Source organism: Venturia canescens, chromosome 5 (genome assembly GCF_019457755.1).
Source record: "Venturia canescens isolate UGA chromosome 5, ASM1945775v1, whole genome shotgun sequence".
In the NCBI taxonomy this organism is placed as follows: domain Eukaryota; kingdom Metazoa; phylum Arthropoda; class Insecta; order Hymenoptera; family Ichneumonidae; genus Venturia; species Venturia canescens.
The window spans coordinates 12400870-12422596 of NC_057425.1; the positions used below are offsets into that span (position 1 = coordinate 12400870).

General features: G+C 39.1%; 2 protein-coding genes and 1 long non-coding RNA gene across 5 annotated transcripts; 2 read left to right on the forward strand and 1 right to left on the reverse strand.

Moving 5' to 3' along the window:
• Positions 1-1198: 1198 nt before the first annotated feature.
• Positions 1199-2591, reverse strand: LOC122411150 (uncharacterized). The gene is made up of 2 exons (XM_043419716.1): positions 2061-2591; positions 1199-1693 (listed from the first exon to the last, which is right to left on the reverse strand). Exons 1-2 carry the CDS (start codon positions 2192-2194, stop codon positions 1303-1305), a joined length of 525 nt encoding a protein of 174 aa, XP_043275651.1. The 5' UTR covers positions 2195-2591; the 3' UTR covers positions 1199-1302.
• Positions 2592-3283: 692 nt separating this feature from the next.
• LOC122410599 (uncharacterized) lies at positions 3284-21327 on the forward strand. The gene is made up of 4 exons (XR_006260985.1): positions 3284-3411; positions 18881-18961; positions 20003-20200; positions 20283-21327. It is a non-coding gene; the product is annotated as an uncharacterized lncRNA (long non-coding RNA).
• On the forward strand, positions 8955-17207 carry LOC122410596 (mucin-12-like). Of its 3 annotated transcripts, XM_043418853.1 has the most exons (4): positions 8955-9045; positions 9145-11014; positions 12167-15654; positions 15718-17207. In XM_043418853.1, exons 1-4 carry the CDS (start codon positions 9039-9041, stop codon positions 16806-16808), a joined length of 6456 nt encoding a protein of 2151 aa, XP_043274788.1. In that variant the 5' UTR covers positions 8955-9038; the 3' UTR covers positions 16809-17207. The 3 variants fall into 3 exon arrangements, with proteins under 3 accessions (XP_043274788.1, XP_043274786.1, XP_043274787.1); XM_043418851.1 differs by having other exon boundaries at positions 9145-15654; XM_043418852.1 differs by having other exon boundaries at positions 9145-15654; positions 15730-17207.
• Positions 21328-21727: the final 400 nt, after the last annotated feature.

Consider the following 21727-nt stretch of genomic DNA (forward strand, 5'->3'; position numbering starts at 1 on the left):
ATTCGAGGAGCTTGGCTTGAACTCGACCTTCAAGAACGTATACTTTTGTCCGGCATAGGAGCATCTAGTGCTCTGTATTGCTTCCTCGTTACGCAATCGGGCTTAGCCTCGCTAAAGCGTACTGCGAGAAGCAATCTTCTCGTTATCGAGGAATGATAGGCTCCGTTGTTGCTTTGTTTTTATACAATTTTGGTAGGAATAAGGAGGAGGATGAAGGAAAGGTTGGGAGCCTTATTGTCGTACGGGCGGTGCTCCGCTGACGCGAGAGCGCTCCGTCCGTAGCCCTCTGACAGACTTTTGTCAAACCAGAAATCATGCCAGGGGGTAAGGCTGTCCCGTTACAATACTATCACAGTAAAAGCCTTGAATATCTTTTTCCAATTTATATTCATTACTATAGATCGTAAACTCTTCAATAAAAATTATAAATGTTATCAAACACTCTTGGCATTTTTCTCGCTCCAAATTTAGATCAGCTGCACTTGCTAGTGATGCTAACCATTTTTTGGTAGCATAAGAATAATCAGACATCTGATCTACAACTAATACTGATTTCAACGCAGATTTATTAATCAGTTCTTGGAGATCTACTGATGATTGCTCAACTTCTTTATTATCGATTAGTCTGGGAGGTAGTGTTGCATTTTAGCTAGTGTTTTTACGCTAACCGATTGTCATCTTTTACAGTAGATCTCGAATGGTTAATGAGTGAAATAAGCGTCAGCTGACGCACCCGCGGTGGATGTGGGTGTGGGAGGTTGCGGAAGTAGTAAAAAAAAAATGAAGTAATAGTACGCTGGCTGAAACTTTTTTCATGAATAATTGACATTTTGATGAATTGAAAAAAAATCGTCAGCTGTATCGTGGGTGGGGGATTAAGCGTCAGCTGCTTGCATGAAGTTATTAAGAAAAACACGTAAAAAAAGTTATAGTACGCCCGGCCAAAATCAAGTAGGTGATTGTTTGAGAAATTCTAAATCTGACAACAAGCATAAACTTTTTGCGTGAATGACATCATCAGGACAAATTTCTGATCGAAGTGTAGAAGAAAAAGTTGCTTCAGTTTCTAATTCTTCTAAATGTGTATAGCCACAGCAATGCCCGTACTTATTAATGATGTTGATAATTTTTTTACTGTTCGTTAAACTTTTCAATGCCAAACCAAGATGAATATGTTTTGAAGGTTTAATTTGCCCATTAGAGACAGCATAAATCAAATCTTCGAAGAATGATTGAGCCAATCTGGCTACCTTTGAATTATGCTTCCGCCGAAAAGTAGAACATATCAACTTCGAATAAAAATCAATTAATATTTTTGGACTGTCGCAAGAATAAGATTGTTTTTTTTAACGATATTTTCTGAAACAAAGCGACATACTTGCTCAAACGCTTTTTTGTGGACATCTCGTAATTTGTGCCATTCTTTTCTTTCGCTTTGTGCGGTGATCTGTGACTTGAGTGTGTTCCGACAATTTGACCGGCACAATTTATGGTAGAAAATGGTTGTTCTGTGGAATCATGAGCGTCCTCCTCTGCTTCCTCGATTGAAACACTGTTCAAAACATCGGATTGATCACCGATACTCGATGAAGCATGTGGTGAGATGATTTGGCTTTCAGCAAAGTTCGATGACACGTCGATGTTTTTATTTTGATGTTCAGCTGCTTCTGATGTTTGAGCGTCTGTTTCCGAGCTAAAATAAAATCTTATATTATTTGGGTTTCATTTACATATCATTACATATACATTACATCTACATACATACAATGACCTTTATGACGTTTGAATCACATAAATGTAACAAAATTCTGTTTTTTTTTTTCATCCGAGTCAAACATTTTCACGCAGACTTTATCTACGATAATTTAACAATATTTTATTCAAAACTTGAGAACAAAATCTGCCAGAAGAATGTAGACGATTAACAAAAAAGAGAAAAAATAATTAATTGAAAAGGTTTTTTTTGCGTATCAACTATCCGAAATTCATTAATATCAAACAATATAAATCTAAATGCATTTCATCAAAATAAATGTCAAAAAGAATAAAATAAAACTTACCTTGCCGCTGCAGATGTTGAAGGAGTTTCAACGGCTCTTCGATATTTTGGCGGTAAAGCCGTAAACTGACGATAGCACTTCGAATGATATTTTTCGAAATCGTTTGATTTTAACGGCACTTTGATATTTTGCATCGAAAGATTGTTTTTTTGGCGAATCTCCAACACAGAGGTACATTTTTCCACAGTTTTTTCCGCGAACAATGTTAATATTCCTGTTTGTTTTGCGACAGAATATACAGAAAGGTTGAATCTCCGACATATTTGGACTTGTATCCGTACATTCGAAGCGTTCAACCGAAACTGATCTCGTACGTAAAATGAAGGACAGACATACGCAAATGTTGCTTTGAAATTTTAGAGGGAGAGGTTCAAGTAGCCCGAAAGTCATTATTTCGGCCCAAGCAGCTCGAGATCCATCTCCAAATACGTGTTTAAAGGAATATGCTCCGATATTTTTCAACTTTACCGCGTCAGCTGACGGTCTTTCCACCACTACACACGCAGCTGATTATTTTTTTCGTGCTTTAAATTTCTCAAACAATCACCTACTCGATTTTGGCCCGGCGTACTATAACTTTTTTTACGTGTTTTTTTTTAATAACATCATGCAAGCAACTGACGCTTAATCCCCCACCCGCGATGCAGCTGACGATTTTTTTTCAATTTATCAAAATATAAATTATTCATGAAAAAAGTTTCAGCCAGTATACTATTACTTAATTTTTTTTTTTACTACTTCCGCAACCTCCCACACCCACACCCACCGCTACTTGATCAGCTGACGGGCGGTTCTCTTATTAGTCATATAAGATCGACTATCAATATTAATATCAGTCAGCTTATTATGACTTTTGTAAATGCAACGCTACCTCCTGGACTATATTTCCTCGGCACGATATTGCAAACTGTCAACAACTCGCGGCGTGGGCCGTCGGTCGCAGTACCCCGGCCGGCCACGGTGGCGCTAACTAGCAGTGCACCAGTTCGAGACGCCACACGGGATTTGAAAATTAAACGCCGAGATTACGTACCTCGCCACCGCGGCGCCTGCAATCGATGCATCGACCCGAGGCGCCACACATGGGGCGAAGAATCAATCAGCGATCGTGACGTTACGACATCGATAGCCAATCCAGCCCCGACTTTCCAGCCCCGCTCATCTCCCCGCCTCACCCCCTCGCCACCACTACATCGAGATGCGCGAAATGAGTTATCGCCATTGGACTCTCCGTCCAATAACAAACATTTCTACAACGACGAAGGCTTTTCCCGGATTAACGACTTGGAAGATCGATTGGATTGTGACACCCGGATTTATTGTTCTGTGACTAGAGTCCCCAGTATCTCAAGTAAGTCGTTTTCGTTCTCTGTACAGCCGCGACGAAGGGTATCACGTGGTCGACGGCCACCTTTCGTCCCGGCTCCTTACGCACTCGCCAAAGTCGCGCTACCGTTTTCCCTGCTTTGGCCGTTGTTTGGCCGTTGTACTTGGCGTTTTACTCGACTTTCGAACTTGTGAGTATAAAATACAGGTAGATTAGATAATTTAGCTAGAAAAAAACGCCAAGTACAACGGCCAAATTTTTTTGTTTCAATTTTTTGGTATATAATTTTTTTCCGTGGGTAAATTTTTTTTTTATTTTTATGATCTTAATTTTTTTTAGTCGCAATTTGTTTTTGTAATGTTTTGTCTTCGTATTTTTTGTGGTTGTAATTTTTTTTGTCCTATTTTTCTTCTTTTGTAATTCTTTTGTTCGTATTGCGATGTGCTCGGCAACTTCTGCATTTATTTGACAACGTTTTGTTTCTTGGATTTAAAGTCTTACGACCATTGATTTCCTTGATTTTACAGATGACTTCCCAGAGGGCATAAATATACTTGTCTCTAGTTTTTTTACAGCATTCGTGCTGTGCTTCAGGTTTTAAATAAATACTTGAATGGTTGTTCTTAATGACGATTGACAAGGGTTTCGAGTACACTTAGATGGCTCGACGTGATTTATACATAAAAAAAGAATAGCAGCCAAAGACATAGCAAATACAAATTTGACTGAAGTAGAAACAACGACCGGGCTAGCCGGCACCCTTTCCCATCATCCCACTAGCCACAGCTTTGTTGTGGTGTCTTTTTTAGTGATTTAGAATAGAACCAGGGGGGGGAATTTGAGAAAAAAAAAGTCAACTCCAAATAAGGACCACCCTAATGTATACCTATATATACAATGCCATCAGTCAGCCGTCAGTTTTTGATGTTATACCAAACAGATTTTCGACATAACGAAGTGCGGGGTGAAAAAACAATATTTTTCATCTAATAAAGTGTTCAATATCTATTTATTTTATTAAAAATAGTGGTATGCAGTGTATTACGAAAACCAGACATATAGTGACTTTGGTGTGATACATTGTTCAATCATCTATCAGTTTTTGATAACATGAGAAAATTAATAGCAACAGCGATCTAAATGATAAAATTTCGGAGAAACAGTGCGAGCCGTATAAATTCGATTCAAAATTCGTATATGACTATAAAAAAAAAAAATGTTATGTAAGTTTTGTGAAAACCATGTAGTGGGTTAGTTTACTCTCATCGCAATCGGTTCGCGAGTATTTGTTATATAGGACATATATTAGTATTGAGAAATTTCTCCTTCTACAAATTCTTTGATTTTACGTTTATTTATGACATAATTTTGTTGCAATCCTGGTTCAGGTTCTTTAAAAATTTTCAACGGGAGTTATGTGAGAAAAAAAAACTTTCGCTCATTATAACCTCTCAAACGTTCTTTCCAAACAGAAATTTTATGTTGTGTTATTACATTATAAAAAAAATATGCGTGGTTGTATGTAAATGAATACAAATAAATTTTGAAAAACTTTGGTCAAGTAAAAGTGCCTAATTCAATGTATTGTTGTCATATTTTCTTTCATTTCGTTTGGCTGTGTTCACCAGTCCCTTTTTCCCATCTCCTTAGCTTACAGTATATCCATACCAATTTCTATTCATTCTCTAGGCAATTCGAGTGACATTCGTATTTTTATTTCCTCATATTGATTTCAATAAATTGGAAAATTCATAACAAAAAGTTTTCATGATTGCTTGTTTATAAACCCGAGTTTTAAAAAATCTTTGGGCCATGTAAATACATAGATATTCACTTGGATTGTTGCATGATGAATTTGTAAATTTATTTCAATAAGTCATTGGTTGCTTATTTTTCGTGATATCAAAATTTGTATCTTTAAAATACAATGAACACCTCGTATGTTTGACAATATGATGGAGCGACATGTATATTGAGTATTTCCAGACCATGTTTACGATTGGCATTATCGATTGAAAAATTCATGTATGTGAGTTTACGCCTGATCATTTTTGGATGTGATCAAATATTTTGTCTGTGTATAACCATGGAGACATACTAAAATTTGATTTACTTCAACATGCAGCGTATCTGTCACTTTATTTCTTGAATATCTCATAAAAAGTTTCAAAAATGCGGTTCAGGTAATTTTTCAACAATCTTGAAAAAATATTATCTTTGAAAAAAACTAATCTGTATCTATTTTTTAAAGTATCAAAAGAATCCAATAACAAGTACAAAATAAAAAACCGAAAAATCGCGCTTAAAATCATTTTGGAAACCGATGCCTCATTCTTTTTATTTGATTCGAACAGCTAAATCAATTTTAAAAAATTCCATCTAATTTACATGCAGCATTAAAATTTATTATATCAATTCGAGGCCAAGTATTTTCTAATAAATTGATAAAAGTTACCATTTGAGTTATGTACAGCACTAAAATTTATGACATCAATCGAAGGACAAGTAATTTATGAGTAACTCCAAATTTCAACATTATGGAATTGTTCTAAGAAGCTTTTAAATCCAAAAAAATCACATGCAAGCTAGTCATTCGTTACTCTATGGTGGCAACGACTTATACGAAAATCGATTGTTCTCAGACTTTCAAGATCCTTTGGTATTATTCACAAAATTCAACGTCGATTGGATCGATACAAATTATGTTTAAATATGTGTTAAAAGTACTTGTCCGGCCCAATTTATTATGCTGATTTTGGGCGCAATCGGAAGAGAATTTCTTAATTAGTTTAAACTTCAATTTTCAAGTTGTTAAATGGCTCCTGAGCTGCGTAATTCAACAAAATCACTTGCCAATTTTACCCCCACCACCGGGAATCGTTTTATTCAGAAAAAGTATAGTCTCGACGAGTTCGGGCCAGCAGACGACAGAGCTGTCAATGTACTTATTCTGACACTCTGCTGAGTCTCTTGATAATCTCGGTAAGCCTCGGGCAAGCAGACTATAGGCCCGTCAATTTATTTGTTTAAACAATATTTTATTACAGAATTATGACTATTTCGAGAGAAAAGTCTATTAAGAAATTTGATTTTTTCGAAATGGCAATAGTAGCAGTTTATTTTTTCAAAGTGCATTTGAACTCGGGTTTTACACGGATGACTTCCAAGGGGAACTAAATGTCTTCACTTTTTCACAGTTGCTTTAACCAGATTATTGCGGTCTCAACAATTAGTCCAGACTGTGTAACTAGCTGTGCCGTAAGTTGCGCAGGAGCTCGCAGGGCTGCTCCGACTACAGTTTCTCGATCGGTGGAAACAACTTGCAAAAATCACGACCTGAATTTATTCCACGTCAGAAAACTTTCTCACTTATTTCACATCAACATGGGAGCGACCAAAAACATGTAATAAATGTGTTTGGTAGGCTTTCGAATCTGACAGATATTAAATAATGATATATCAACGGAATAACAAGATTATTTTCGTTCGTTTCTTTGTACACCTGTATATACAAAAAACAACTTAGAGAACCAGTGTAGAGAATTCGAAGGAAAATGACAGTGGAGTGGGGAGTGTGAGGGGAGTAGAAGAAAATCTTGAGCAGTGATAACAGAACACGAAACAGCGTCCCACTATTTTTAATACTGAACCTTGGTGAAACTAAATGATTTTTATATACATAATTCAGCATTTCTGATTTTCAAGATCAATATTCAATATTCTGATTTTGTCTTCTTGCATTGATACAATAATGATTATAAAACATCATGATTACGGATTATTGGCGCATTTCTGTCCTGAACGCTTAATTGTCATTACATAATTCCTTATGTGTGTTTCTGGTTCAATAGAAACTCCTGCAGTGAATTTGATGAAGCATCGTTTTCTGTGTTCTTATGTTATCTTAAAAAACATATCTTTTGAAATTTGCAATGTATTAGGTGTATGACTTAATTTTTACAGATTCATAAGTAGTTTTTTTAATTATAAAAAAATAGCAAACAACGAACTTAGTCTTGAATATATTGTCCACCGTGCTCTATGACCTTGCGCCATCTATCAGGTAGCATACGGATGCCGTCGCGAAAGAAACTTGCAGGCTTCGAGGCGATAAAATCATCGACGAATATACACACATCATCCAGCGTTTTGAACTATTTATCCTCTAAGCGGTGCTGCATTGACCGGAGCAAATGAAAATTAGATGGTGCCAAGTCTGGTGAATATGCCGCGTGCGGGAGAACTTCCCATCCCAAATCCAAAAGGGTTTTCTCGAGTCGCGCGAGCAACGTGAGGTCGAGCGCTGTCATACGACTTGCCGGCTTCCTTGCCCAGTAAATGGCCTTTTCTGATCCAGTACTTCGCTCAATTTGTTCAACTGTCGACTGTAGCGTTCCGCTGTCACCGTCTGACCAGTTTCCAGAAGTTCATAATAAAGCACACCCTTCATGTCCCACCAGATACACGGAACAACTTTCTTTAAGTGGCTGTTCGGTTTCGGCGTCAATGTAGAGGGTTGTCCGGGATCTACCCACGACTTTTTACGGTTGGGATTCTCGTAAAAGATGTACTTCTCTTCACCCGTCACAATTTTCCACAAGAAGTCCTTTTTTTTTGCCGGGCAAGAGTGAAAGACACGTGTTCATACGTTGACCTAGGTTGTGTCCGGTCAACACATGTGGGACCCATCTTCCAAGTTTATGGATTTTTCCCAATTGGTGCAAACGCTTGGAAATAGCTTTTTGGGTGACTCCTAATTCAGCTGCAAGCTCTTTTTGTTTTTGCTTTGAGTCCTCATCTAGTAAAGCTTATAATTCCGCATCTTCAAACTTTCGAGGCTGCTAAGGGCGCGGCTGGTCACTAAGATGGAAATTACCACTTCTAAAACGTTTGTACTAATAATTACATGTTCGTCACAGCATATTTTCCTTGTTGGAATTTGTATAAAATACAGTGACGAATGTGCTCTTTATCAGTCTCCATCGTAAACTTTACGATTCTGAGAGGTTATGTAACTTGTATAGCCTTATCGTTTGGTGTTCTAAACTCTTGTGTCCGATCCTTACAAAATCACAAAAGACCGCGAAATTTTTTTTTTTAATATAGACTTGAGCGCTAAGAAAAAATCTGTAAAAATTAAGTCATACACCTAATATATTCCTTCTCCAGCCGATTCGTATAATACGCTTAGACTCGTCGATAATAACAATTACCATCTGAACTCGTCATGTTTCATTCATCGAAAGTACAGCCACGATATGTGCAGAAAACGTTAGCAATCAAAACAATGATTACGAGAGGATGATTCATTTACGGAAATAATATTTAGTGAAAGGAATGATGCTACCTTATCATAAATGTGGTGGAAAGAAGAAAACCCGTCAACGAACAGCGCTTGTCAAAACATAACGAGGATAAATGTTTTGATTTGTCAACGAAAATATCTGAACAATAAGAACATTGCTGCGTTATTGCAAAGCGGGAGTATATGACGATCGTCATTAATTTAATGCACCGTGCGCGCGTGAGATAAGACATAAAAATAATAGTGAAACATGACACATATAAAAGAAAAGCACAAATGAAATGCAGTATGATTGCACCGTCGCGTCGAAGCATTGATTTCAGAACTTGCTCTACCTCATGCTGCAATGAAAGGTACATGCATATCAGTATTTTCTCTTTTCTGTTACTCGAAAAATGGTCATGGTGTAATTCACACGTGCTTTGGAACTGACACAACGTTACTGTTTTCAGAATTGGTTTGCTATTTCTTTATTTTGGCGACAGCCCTCGTACACGGTACACCGCACGATTCGGATACAGGTGTACACTTGAGTTCTCATTCATATCAAAAAAGTGTGGTTGTTGATGATACCGGAAAACATGAAATCGAATCTGGCCACTGGGAAAAGAAGTGGAAAGATTCTTCGTTGAATGGTAAAGACGATGATTGGCATAGAAAAGGCGGAAATTGGCAAAAAAAAGATGGCAAAATACAGCTAGAAACATCTTCAAATGACGATTTAGATTCATCAGAGGCTAGTAGTGAGATCTCGGATTCAGGTAGCACCGAATCGGACTTCAGCAGTGAGGAATCTAGAAGCCAGAGTTCAGAAGATTCCAGTGAATCTGAGGAATATTCAGATGAGGATGATCAGGAGAGTTCTGATGAAGACATAAGTTCTTTTGAATCGACTGATACCAAAAGCAAAAAATACAATAAAAAAAGGTCATTGGACGCAAGACAATTCGATAGTAACAGTTTTGAGAACTACGAGGAAACAATTGATCAAGACAACTCTGATGAAAGCTTTGATTCCACACAGAGTTCTAAACAACACAGTGTATTACATCATAAATCTCATCCATCAGGGGGGAAGAGTAAGTCTTCGTTGACTAAAAGGCCACACCGATCAAAGCTGAACAATTATAGAAAAAGCAATGACAATGAAAAACAAAAATACTGGAAGGCTGTGACGTCAGATAGTAAAGAACTCGAAGATTCCGAAAAAATTAATGGGAAAGAAGACTTCCATGGGAAGGAAGACAACTCTCAATGGATGGCAGATGATCATTCTAGTGATGAAGATTTTGCGAACAGAATACCAATCCTAAAAACATCAAGGTTGGTACTCGGAAAGAAGAGAAATTACGATAGTTCTAGATATCACCCACGCGGTGAACAAACATATGCAGATACCTACAAATATAGAAGTTCCGATCAAAATTCGAGATTACAGAAAAATAGAAATGCAGATCGATCGTTAGATTTAAAAATGACGAAGAATACTAAGAACATCAGAATGATAAACAAGTGGAAAATATCTACAAAAAGTATACTTGCACAATTAAGCAATGACATTGAAGCAATCGCTCGCAAGAGCCAATACACAAATAGGAAGGGTACTCTTTGGTTCCGAAAAGGTTATCAAAGACGTCAGTCGCTTGTGAATCAAGCGAATGCCATTTTGAACCGGCACGTATCGGAGGTCCTGACAAACGGAAAAAAAGCACTCGCTAAATGCTACAACGATTTGGACGAAGTAGCAGATCGCTTACATAACCATATTGAAGAACTACAACGGTGCTTGTCAGCGAATAGGAACAGAAAATCGACGTCAATTCATTATCTAATCACATCGCTGCATAATAAAGTCGATGGTGTTACTCGTTTCCTTCAACAAGAATTGTACGGCATTGTAAAAAAAATTGGAGTAGAGAGTACAAAAACAACAGAATCAGAAGATGATGAAAAATCGAAAACGGACACCACCAGTTTGTCTAGTGCCTCATCGGAAGCGCAGTCGGCAGCTACGTCCAAATTGAGTCACGCCAAAAGTTCACACGCTGCATCAGAAGAGTCATCACAAACACAGTACAATTCGTTAACTGAGCATGGACGTCGTACTGGATCACAAGCTTCATCGTCCTCGGTATCAAGAGCAGCTTCGAATACTGATTCAGAAGTAGACAGCGACTCTCAGAGCTCAGAAGGTTCCGATGCCATTCATGGTGAAACACAAACACCATCAGCCTCAGAATCAAAAGCTGCTTTGAGTTCGGACTCAGAAGAGGACGATGATTCGCAGAGCTCGACTAGCTCCATGGCCAAAGCGACGTCAAAATCCAGTACATCAGCTTTGCCAGGTAAAAAAAGCAAGTCGAACAGTTTTTCCAGTGCCACGTCGAAAGCACAGTCATCTGCAAAATCCAAATCAGGTCACGCCAAAGGGTCACACGCTGCGTCAGAAGCGTCGGCGCAAGCTCGATCTAATTCCTTAACTGAGCATAACCATCACGCTGGATCACAAGCATTGTCGACCTCAGCATCAAAAGCATCCTCGAGTTCTGATCAAGACGACGAAAACAATTCAAAGAGTTCGTCTAGCTCCATGGCCAAAGCGACGTCAAAATCCAGTACATCAGCTTTGCCAGGTAAAAAAAGCAAGTCGAACAGCTTTTCCAGTGCCACGTCGAAAGCACAGTCATCTGCAAAATCCAAATCAGGTCACGCCAAAGGGTCACACGCTGCGTCAGAAGCGTCGGCGCAAGCTCGATCTAATTCCTTAACTGAGCATAACCATCACGCTGGATCACAAGCATTGTCGTCCTCAGCATCAAAAGCATCCTCGAGTTCTGATCAAGACGACGAAAACAATTCAAAGAGCTCGTCTAGCTCCATGGCCAAATCGACGTCAAAATCCAGTACATCAGCTTTGCCAGATAAAAAAAGCAAGTCGAATAGTTTTTCCAGTGCCTCATCGAAAGCCCAGTCATCTGCGAAATCTAAATTAGATCATGCCAAGGGGTCACACGCTGCATCAGCAGCGTCGGCGCAATCTCGATCAAATTCATTAAGTGAGCATAACCATAATGCTGGATCACAAGCATTGTCGTCCTCAGCATCAAAAGCATCCTCGAGTTCTGATCAAGACGACGAAAACAATTCAAAGAGCTCGTCTAGCTCCATGGCCAAAGCGACGTCAAAATCCAGTACATCAGCTTTGCCAGATAAAAAAAGCAAGTCGAATAGTTTTTCCAGTGCCTCGTCGAAAGCCCAGTCATCTGCGAAATCTAAATCAGATCATGCCAAGGGGTCACACGCTGCATCAGCAGCGTCGGCGCAATCTCGATCAAATTCATTAAGTGAGCATAACCATAATGCTGGATCACAAGCATTGTCGTCCTCAGCATCAAAAGCATCCTCAAGTTCTGATCAAGAGGACGAAAACAATTCAAAGAGCTCGTCTAGCTCCATGGCCAAAGCGACGTCAAAATCCAGTACATCAGCTTTGCCAGGTAAAAAAAGCAAGTCGAACAGTTTTTCCAGTGCCACGTCGAAAGCCCAGTCATCTGCGAAATCTAAATCAGATCATGCCAAAGGGTCACACGCTGCGTCAGAAGCGTCGGCGCAATCTCGATCTAATTCCTTAACTGAGCATAACCATCACGTTGGATCACAAGCATTGTCGTCCTCAGCATCAAAAGCATCCTCGAGTTCTGATCAAGACGACGAAAATAATTCAAAGAGCTCGTCTAGCTCCATGGCCAAAGCGACGTCAAAATCCAGTACATCAGCTTTGCCAGATAAAAAAAGCAAGTCGAATAGTTTTTCCAGTGCCTCATCGAAAGCCCAGTCATCTGCGAAATCTAAATCAGATCATGCCAAGGGGTCACACGCTGCATCAGCAGCGTCGGCGCAATCTCGATCAAATTCATTAAGTGAGCATAACCATAATGCTGGATCACAAGCATTGTCGTCCTCAGCATCAAAAGCATCCTCGAGTTCTGATCAAGACGACGAAAACAATTCAAAGAGCTCGTCGAGCTCCATGGCCACAGCGACGTCAAAATCCAGTACATCAGCTTTGCCAGCTAAAAAAAGCAAGTCGAACAGTTTTTCCAGTGCCTCGTCGAAAGCCCAGTCATCTGCGAAATCTAAATCAGGTCACGCCAAAGGGTCACACGCTGCGTCAGAAGCGTCGGCGCAAGCTCGATCTAATTCCTTAACTGAGCATAACCATCACGCTGGATCACAAGCATTGTCGTCCTCAGCATCAAAAGCATCCTCGAGTTCTGATCAAGACGACGAAAACAATTCAAAGAGCTCGTCTAGCTCCATGGCCAAATCGACGTCAAAATCCAGTACATCAGCTTTGCCAGATAAAAAAAGCAAGTCGAATAGTTTTTCCAGTGCCTCATCGAAAGCCCAGTCATCTGCGAAATCTAAATTAGATCATGCCAAGGGGTCACACGCTGCATCAGCAGCGTCGGCGCAATCTCGATCAAATTCATTAAGTGAGCATAACCATAATGCTGGATCACAAGCATTGTCGTCCTCAGCATCAAAAGCATCCTCGAGTTCTGATCAAGACGACGAAAACAATTCAAAGAGCTCGTCTAGCTCCATGGCCAAAGCGACGTCAAAATCCAGTACATCAGCTTTGCCAGATAAAAAAAGCAAGTCGAATAGTTTTTCCAGTGCCTCGTCGAAAGCCCAGTCATCTGCGAAATCTAAATCAGATCATGCCAAGGGGTTACACGCTGCATCAGCAGCGTCGGCGCAATCTCGATCAAATTCATTAAGTGAGCATAACCATAATGCTGGATCACAAGCATTGTCGTCCTCAGCATCAAAAGCATCCTCAAGTTCTCATCAAGAGGACGAAAACAATTCAAAGAGCTCGTCTAGCTCCATGGCCAAAGCGACGTCAAAATCCAGTACATCAGCTTTGCCAGGTAAAAAAAGCAAGTCGAATAGTTTTTCCAGTGCCTCATCGAAAGCCCAGTCATCTGCGAAATCTAAATTAGATCATGCCAAGGGGTCACACGCTGCGTCAGAAGCGTCGGCGCAAGCTCGATCTAATTCCTTAACTGAGCATAACCATCACGCTGGATCACAAGCATTGTCGACCTCAGCATCAAAAGCATCCTCGAGTTCTGATCAAGACGACGAAAACAATTCAAAGAGCTCGTCGAGCTCCATGGCCAAAGCGACGTCAAAATCCAGTACATCAGCTTTGCCAGCTAAAAAAAGCAAGTCGAATAGTTTTTCCAGTGCCTCATCGAAAGCCCAGTCATCTGCGAAATCTAAATCAGATCATGCCAAGGGGTCACACGCTGCATCAGCAGCGTCGGCGCAATCTCGATCAAATTCATTAAGTGAGCATAACCATAATGCTGGATCACAAGCATTGTCGTCCTCAGCATCAAAAGCATCCTCGAGTTCTGATCAAGACGACGAAAACAATTCAAAGAGCTCGTCGAGCTCCATGGCCAAAGCGACGTCAAAATCCAGTACATCAGCTTTGCCAGCTAAAAAAAGTAAGTCGAACAGTTTTTCCAGTGCCTCGTCGAAAGCCCAGTCATCTGCGAAATCTAAATCAGATCATGCCAAAGGGTCACACGCTGCATCAGCAGCGTCGGCGCAATCTCGATCAAATTCATTAAGTGAGCATAACCATAATGCTGGATCACAAGCATTGTCTTCCTCAACATCAAAAGCATCCTCGAGTTCGAATTCGGAAGATGACAACAATTCGCAGAGCTCCTCTAGCTCCATGACCAAGGGCACGTTAAAATCTAGCAAATCAGCTTTGCCTAGTGAAAAAAGTAGGTCAAACAGCTTTTCCAGTTCCTCGTCGAAAGCACAGTCATCTGCAACATCCAAATCAGGTGACGCCAAAGGGTCACACGCTGCATCAGAAGCATCGGCGCAATCTCGATCTAATTCCTTAACTGAGCATAACCATCACGCTGGATCACAAGCATTGTCGTCCTCAGCATCAAAAGCATATTCGAGTTCTAAACAAAAGGACAAAAACAATTCAAAGAGCTCGTCTAACTCCATGGCCAAAGCGACGTCAAAATTCAGTACATCAGCTTTGCCAGATAAAAAAAGCAAGTCGAATAGTTTTTCCAGTGCCTCGTCGAAAGCCCAGTCATCTGTGAAATCTAAATCAGATCATGCCAAAGGGTCACACGCTGCATCAGCAGCGTCGGCGCAATTTCGATCAAATTCATTAAGTGAGCATAACCATCATGCTGGATCACAAGCATTCTCTTCCTCAGCATCAAAAGCATCTTCGAGTTCGAATTCGGAAGATGACAACAATTCGCAGAGCTTGTCTAACTCCATGGCCAAGGGCACGTTAAAATCTAGCAAACCAGCTTTGCCTAGTAAAAAAAGTAGGTCAAACAGCTTTTCCAGTTCCTCGTCGAAAGCACAGTCATCTGCAAAATCCAAATCAGGTTACGCCAAAGGGTCTCACGCTGCGTCAGAAGCGTCGGCGCAATCTCGATCTAATTCCTTAACTGATCATAACCATCATGCTGGATCACAAGCATCGTCGTCCTCAGCATCAAAAGCATCTTTAAGTTCTGATCCCAACGACGAAAACAATTCGCAGAACTGGTCCAGCTCCATGGCCAAAGCGACGTCAAAATCTAGCACATCAGCTTTTCCTACTGAAAAAAGCAAGTCGAACAGCTTTTCCAGTTCCTCGTCGAAAGCACAGTCATCTGCAAAATCCAAATTAGGTGACGCCAAAGGGTCACACGCTGCATCAGAAGCATCGGCGCAATCTGGATCTAATTCCTTAATTGAGCATAACCATCATGCTGGATCACAAGCATTGTCGTCCTCAGGATCAAAAGCAACTTCGAGTGCTTATTCAGAAGAAGACAACGGTTCGCAGAGTTCAGCTGGCTTCGTTGCCAATGCACCCCCAAAATCCAGTAACGCAGCTGTTCCTACAACAAAAAGTAAGTCTTAAAGTTCGTTAAACCTTTAAACACCAATACAATCTGAAGTAATAACGCACTCAGGCTTTCTTCAAGGTTTACCCACCACATCAGCTGTGTCAGCGCAGTCCATATCCAGTTCACTTACTGAGCATGGTGGCTGGGATGAATCACTGGCATCATCAAGTGCAGGATCCAGTATTGCTTTGAGCTCACTTCCACGTGATCAGGTCAATCCTCAAGATTCAACGCGCTCGTCTGCTAGATCGACTACAAAGTCTTATTCATCTGCTGAGTTTGGTGGAAATACCAGGGCTAGTCATCCATCTAGTATTGCATCAGGAGCGGCATCTGTACCTATAACGAAATCTAGTCAAGATTCAAATTTGGCTACGTCGTTGTCTACAGAGGCACATTCTCCGTCCACTTTGTTCACTGATGATAGCGACTGTACAAGCACTGATACTAAGCTTTCAGAATTCCAAGACAGCAGTTCCAGTACAATTTTTGACAGTGTCGCAGACCGAAATGATAATAGAGAATTATCTGACGCGGCAGCTCAATCCCAGTCAACTTTCATAATTGATGACGGTGCTTACACTCGTTCACGAGTTGTACCTGAGGACAATGCTGCATCAGCATCAAGATCATTTACAGAGAAGAATAGCAATGCGCTTTATACGAAAAGCCGTATAGATCATTCTATGTATCAACCAGGTTCCTCACAAATCCCCTCCGATATTCCGAGCCGTCTTGGATTGAACACAATTGACCGTCCCAATGGTTTGTACGATTCAGAAAGTGTTTCTGCACAAACTCATCAGAAGAGTTCACTGAACGGAGAAGATGGTTCTCCATTGACTGCAGACGTCTCAGACTCAAATCTACACTTAAATTCTATTTCTGATCAAAGCAATATCAATGATCCAAATAATTGGACCCATGAAACTCAACCTTCAATTGTTTCCATTCCATCCATCAATACAATTTCCCAATCAAATTCCATGCTTGATGGTGATTCGAAACCCGTATATACCTCAAACCCAACATCAGTCCAAACCTCGGATCGTGACTCCAGCAAACAACCAGAAATTAACTCGTCAGAAAGTCAACATAAAACGCATCTGAAGTATGCTTCAATTGTACACGCACATTCGATAAAACGTTCTGGATAATTTTTACTCTACGAAACTTTTTTTCATACTCCTGAGCTGAGAAAACATAGCATTAAGTGATTTGAGAGCCCGCAAATTCTGCAAATAAGATTTTCTTATTTATAACAGCTCACTTTTTTCTCAACTTTCAATATTTTTCATCATTCACTTGTCTTATAAATAAAAGTACTTACAATAATTTTTAAACAGCAACGATAACATATTCATGTCTCTATTACCGCGTGAACGGTTAAAGTTATGTCGTTTTAACTGAAGCAACATATTCAATTTTAGATCTAATAAAGAATTGCGACGTACATCGTGTTTACCGATTCTTTGATAATACCACCGTTGTTATCTATTAGAATTTTCCAAGCTTCACTACGTGTACAAAAGAGTGAATAAAATCCATTCATACTATTTATTTAGAGGTTTTCAACGTCACTTAAATAAACAATTTTGTACTGCTGCTCAACGTTTTGGCCACGATATAGCGTCACAGGGTCTGTTTGCGACGAGGATTTCTGCAGTTTTTTTTTTTTTTTATATATCTTCGTCTTTTAACAAGAATGATCATTAAAACGAAAAATTAGAGAGAGGAGAAAGGGAGAAATCATTTCCAAATTATGAGCGTCGACATTCTTCGAGCTAGACTTGTACGCAAAAATAACACAAACACCACATCAACACCCACATATTTGGACCATATTTGGTTTTTCTGCATCTTAATGACCTATCGTGTCACCACCAGCAATATTATCGTTAGTTTTTGGGACACTCTGTATATGCGTTTCAAAATAGTTTTTTTTTTATTTTCTCGGAACCGAGCTCAAAAGTTTCGTTTGGATGCCAAAATAGGCCCCTGAAAATATGAGCCCTTAAAATGAATATTAAGATCGCCCACATCGCACTTTTATATTTCTCATAAGAATAACACAGGAATAAAATTCTTTTTACTTCTGATTTTTATACCTAATGAATATTGAATTGAACTGCCATGTTGATTGAACATTTTTGTAGAGAATTGACCGCTCTACAAGAAAGGTCTGAAGTCATTTTTCGATTCATGAACTCAGTCAAAAGTTATTCAAGCTTAAAGTTTATCATGCTTTCAACAGCGATTTTCCGCAATTTTTGCGAAATTTCGGAATTTACTGAAAATTTTGGAGATATATTGGCCAATCTGATCCCGGATTTGTATTCAGTGGACCTAAATACATAAAGATTGATGGGTCTGATTCTAGATATGGACCACTTTTTTTTTGTGTGACCGCGCTATTAAAGAAAAACTTGGATAATTAACTTTAAATAATAAACTTGCGTGATTTGTCTTATTGTGAAATATTAAAGATGGAATTTCAAGACTGTTATTCAAATGAAAATCAGTTAAAAAAATTGATCTCAATAGAACGATTAAAACAAATTTTCAAAAATAAGAAATCTCAAATTAAATTAACTGTCATGGATAAACTGTTTTAAGTATCCCATACATTTTTACTATTGTCACGTCCTAGGGTCTACCCCCTCATCGGTGACTAACTATGTCGCTTGAAATTAACATCGAAACCCATATTATATTGTTTTTTATTGTCGGGCACATATACATATATATAGATATACAATTTTTATTATGGCACCAGAAAAAAATATATAGATATATAAAATGTATTATGGCACCAGATTTGTCACTAAAGAAAAAACAAATAAACATCAAAAATGTATGCGAAAAAATGCAACATTTTTTAATGAAATTAAAAAATAAATAATCAATATCTTTTCAATGCGTTAAGCTGTAGAGTTCGTAGAGGTCACGATCGAAAGATAAAAAAATAAATAAAAAATATGTCAACTTGCAGAATTCACTGAAACACTATAATTATTAAATCATTAAAGAAATAAATTTCAAAAGTTACGGAAAACAGCTGAAAAACATCCTCGCTCCTGTAAAGACTCTCTGGAAGCGACTCGTCATACATAAATGTATTTCTCTCAGAGTCGCTACCGCGACTCTAGATGAGTGGCATTAAGAATCAGAGCGCGAGCTGCAATTATTTTCTCGAGTAGTGATCGGATGCATTACGGAATGATTACAGAAGGAAGTAGAAAAAATAAGGAAAGCCGTGAGCAAAGCGTCCATACTGAAATTGGCAGTTCCTGAGACACAAGTACGACCGGTATGCTCCAATTATTTTTATTATCTTTATGAGATAAGTAAAATTGTTATTTTCACAAATATTTTTGGTAAACATTATTAACCTCTAGAGGACAGGAAAGCCGATATATCGGCTCGCCCTTGAAAAGTACTCAAATTAGTATCTGATATCACGTACCAACTGTACGAAGTTCATATCGCAGGGCAAGCCAAAATATCGGCTTTACGGTGTTCTAGAGGTTAATAATTCATCGAATACAGATAACTATTTTTCGTCATTCACTGCCACAAAAATATAGCATGGAACGAACAATATTGAAAATCAATGAAGGGGACGAAGTGAAAAAATGGAAATGATCCATTATGAGATGAAAATTATATTTAGAAACCGTATAGCGTTTTCAAAATGAAATGTAGTCGAGGGAAAAAATGAATGTTAGATAAAAACAATATTGTAAAAAAGATATGAGTTTCGAAAGAATGGTTTATCTTCAAATCTTTTTCTTAAGAAAATAGCAGTAAACTTTGAAAATAGTGAAATAAAATAGATGAAATATAACTAAAAGATAGATAAGAAACCGTTCAATTGTTAAGTACTACTTCCTCGAGATTCGATTCCTATGGTTAATATTGATTGATGGTAGGTAAATCATTTACATGCAAAAATAAAAATTTTATTATAATTGTCGAAGTTGAATGATTATACAAAGAATGAAGTTGATGATAAAAAGAATGTAGTCTCACAAAAAACTAAAATATGTTATAAACATAATGGAATTTGATATAATGGTATTTAGCACGGAGCCTCAATTTACAACGACGCTGAAGTTTGCAACGTTGGAGTTCAACGAAATGAACGAAAAAAAATTTATAATTTACCAATTTTTTATTTCACGAAATATCGGCGCAGATTGAAAATCTACGAATCACAAATTCGGCAGGGAACGAAATTGGAGAATTACTGGAATTATCGGAGGGTTTTTTAGATCATTTTATTGGACTCCAACGTTGCAAACTTCAGCGTCATAATTTACAAATATGCATACTAATATGTAATCAACAGACGGTCCCGGACTGCGGAGACGAAATCGTTGACGATGAAAAGGATAAATCAATTGAAGAAGGAAATACCGGTGAGAAAGAAACCGATCGAAAAGACGGTGAAAGGAAGGAAGAAGAAAGTTTCGATGGTCAATCCAAGGACGAAGCAATAACTGGGCAAACGTGTAACAAAAAATGCAATAAAGAATTCATCGACGAGGTAAAAATAAAAATTAATCGTCGAACAGTATTTAGCACGGAGCCTCAATTTACAAATATGCATATTGATATGTAATCAACAGACAGTCCCGGACTGCGGAGACGAAATCGTTGACGATGAAAAGGATAGATCAATTGAAGATAGAAATACCGGTGAGAAAGAAACCGATCGAAAAGACGGTGAAAGGAAGGAAGGAGAAAGTTTCGATCGTCAATCCGAGGACATGGCGATAACTGCGCAAACGAGTGGCAAACGATACGATGAAGAAAGCATGGATGAGTTCGAATAAAAATTGACTATTGGATAGAATTCTAGCACGGATAACCTTAATTTATGAATATTGAAACGTAACGCCCGCGGAGCGGCCCGAACCCGCTCGAACTCTCGAATACTACGCGTACACAAAACATCGCGGAGCGAAGGACAGGCGTGTGTCCCAACCGGCGGCCATCTTGGTTACTGGCACAAAGGCCCGAGCGAGCCGGCGGGCAACGCTCTGAACAGCGCCACTTGACGAAAAATCAAACTAAATTATATTTTTCTTATTCTAATTGTTTTCAAACTTTTTATTTATCAATACGAGCGTAATTAGGCTCAAAATTTCGGGAAAAATAGCCGCTATCGAAGAAAATAAAAGAAAAGGTTAAATCTTCTGGAAAATTTGTACAATTTCAAATAGAGCGAAATGCTTGATTACAGCGCATGCGCGGGGCTAAGCGTTCATGGGCTATAGGAGCCCGAACGTGACTTTTTCCGATTTTCCGAATAAAATTAAGATTAATGATATTAAATAAAACAATGAAGCCAAAACATGCAACTAATTAAATAATGGCAATTTTCATTAGAATTTTATTATTTTAAAGTCACGCTGAGCTAAAAAACATCAGAAGCGGAATTCGGCGCGTCGGGCAAAATAGCGATCAGCCAATAACAAGGCGCGAAATATGGCATCCAGCCAATAGAGAAGCCCGTTACAGAAGAATGCGCAGAACACATCCGAAATAAGGAAATTCGGCGTTTGAGAGATTTTAGAGTGGGGAACGGGGTATAAGAGTCGGTGCACGGCTTATTCGGGAGGCAGTTCACCCTACCTCTAGAATCAACTCGGATCTCCTAGAAGAACTAGACCAGACTCAAATAGAAAAATACACTCTATTCTAATACAACCTAAAAATCCTTTTTCCTACTATTCCTTTGGATGCCTGGGGTATTGGTGAGACTCGGCGACGTATCGATCCCGTAGTCCGGGGTCCACTCTACTTAACCTAAAATTTCCGAATTTTCGTTGCACGGGGCATTGGTGAGACTCGGTGACGTATCGATCCCGTGGTCCGTCGGCGAAAATTACCTAACCTAGTGAATGCTCAGGACATTGGCGAGACTCGGCGACGTTTGAGGCCCGTGGTCAAGCACAAACTTTCCACCTCGCATATTTTTTGGGTTTATTCAGAATAGAGGCGATAAATAAATGATTTTATGATTGATTATTATTAAATTCAATATTGTTTTGAAATTTATCCGATTTGG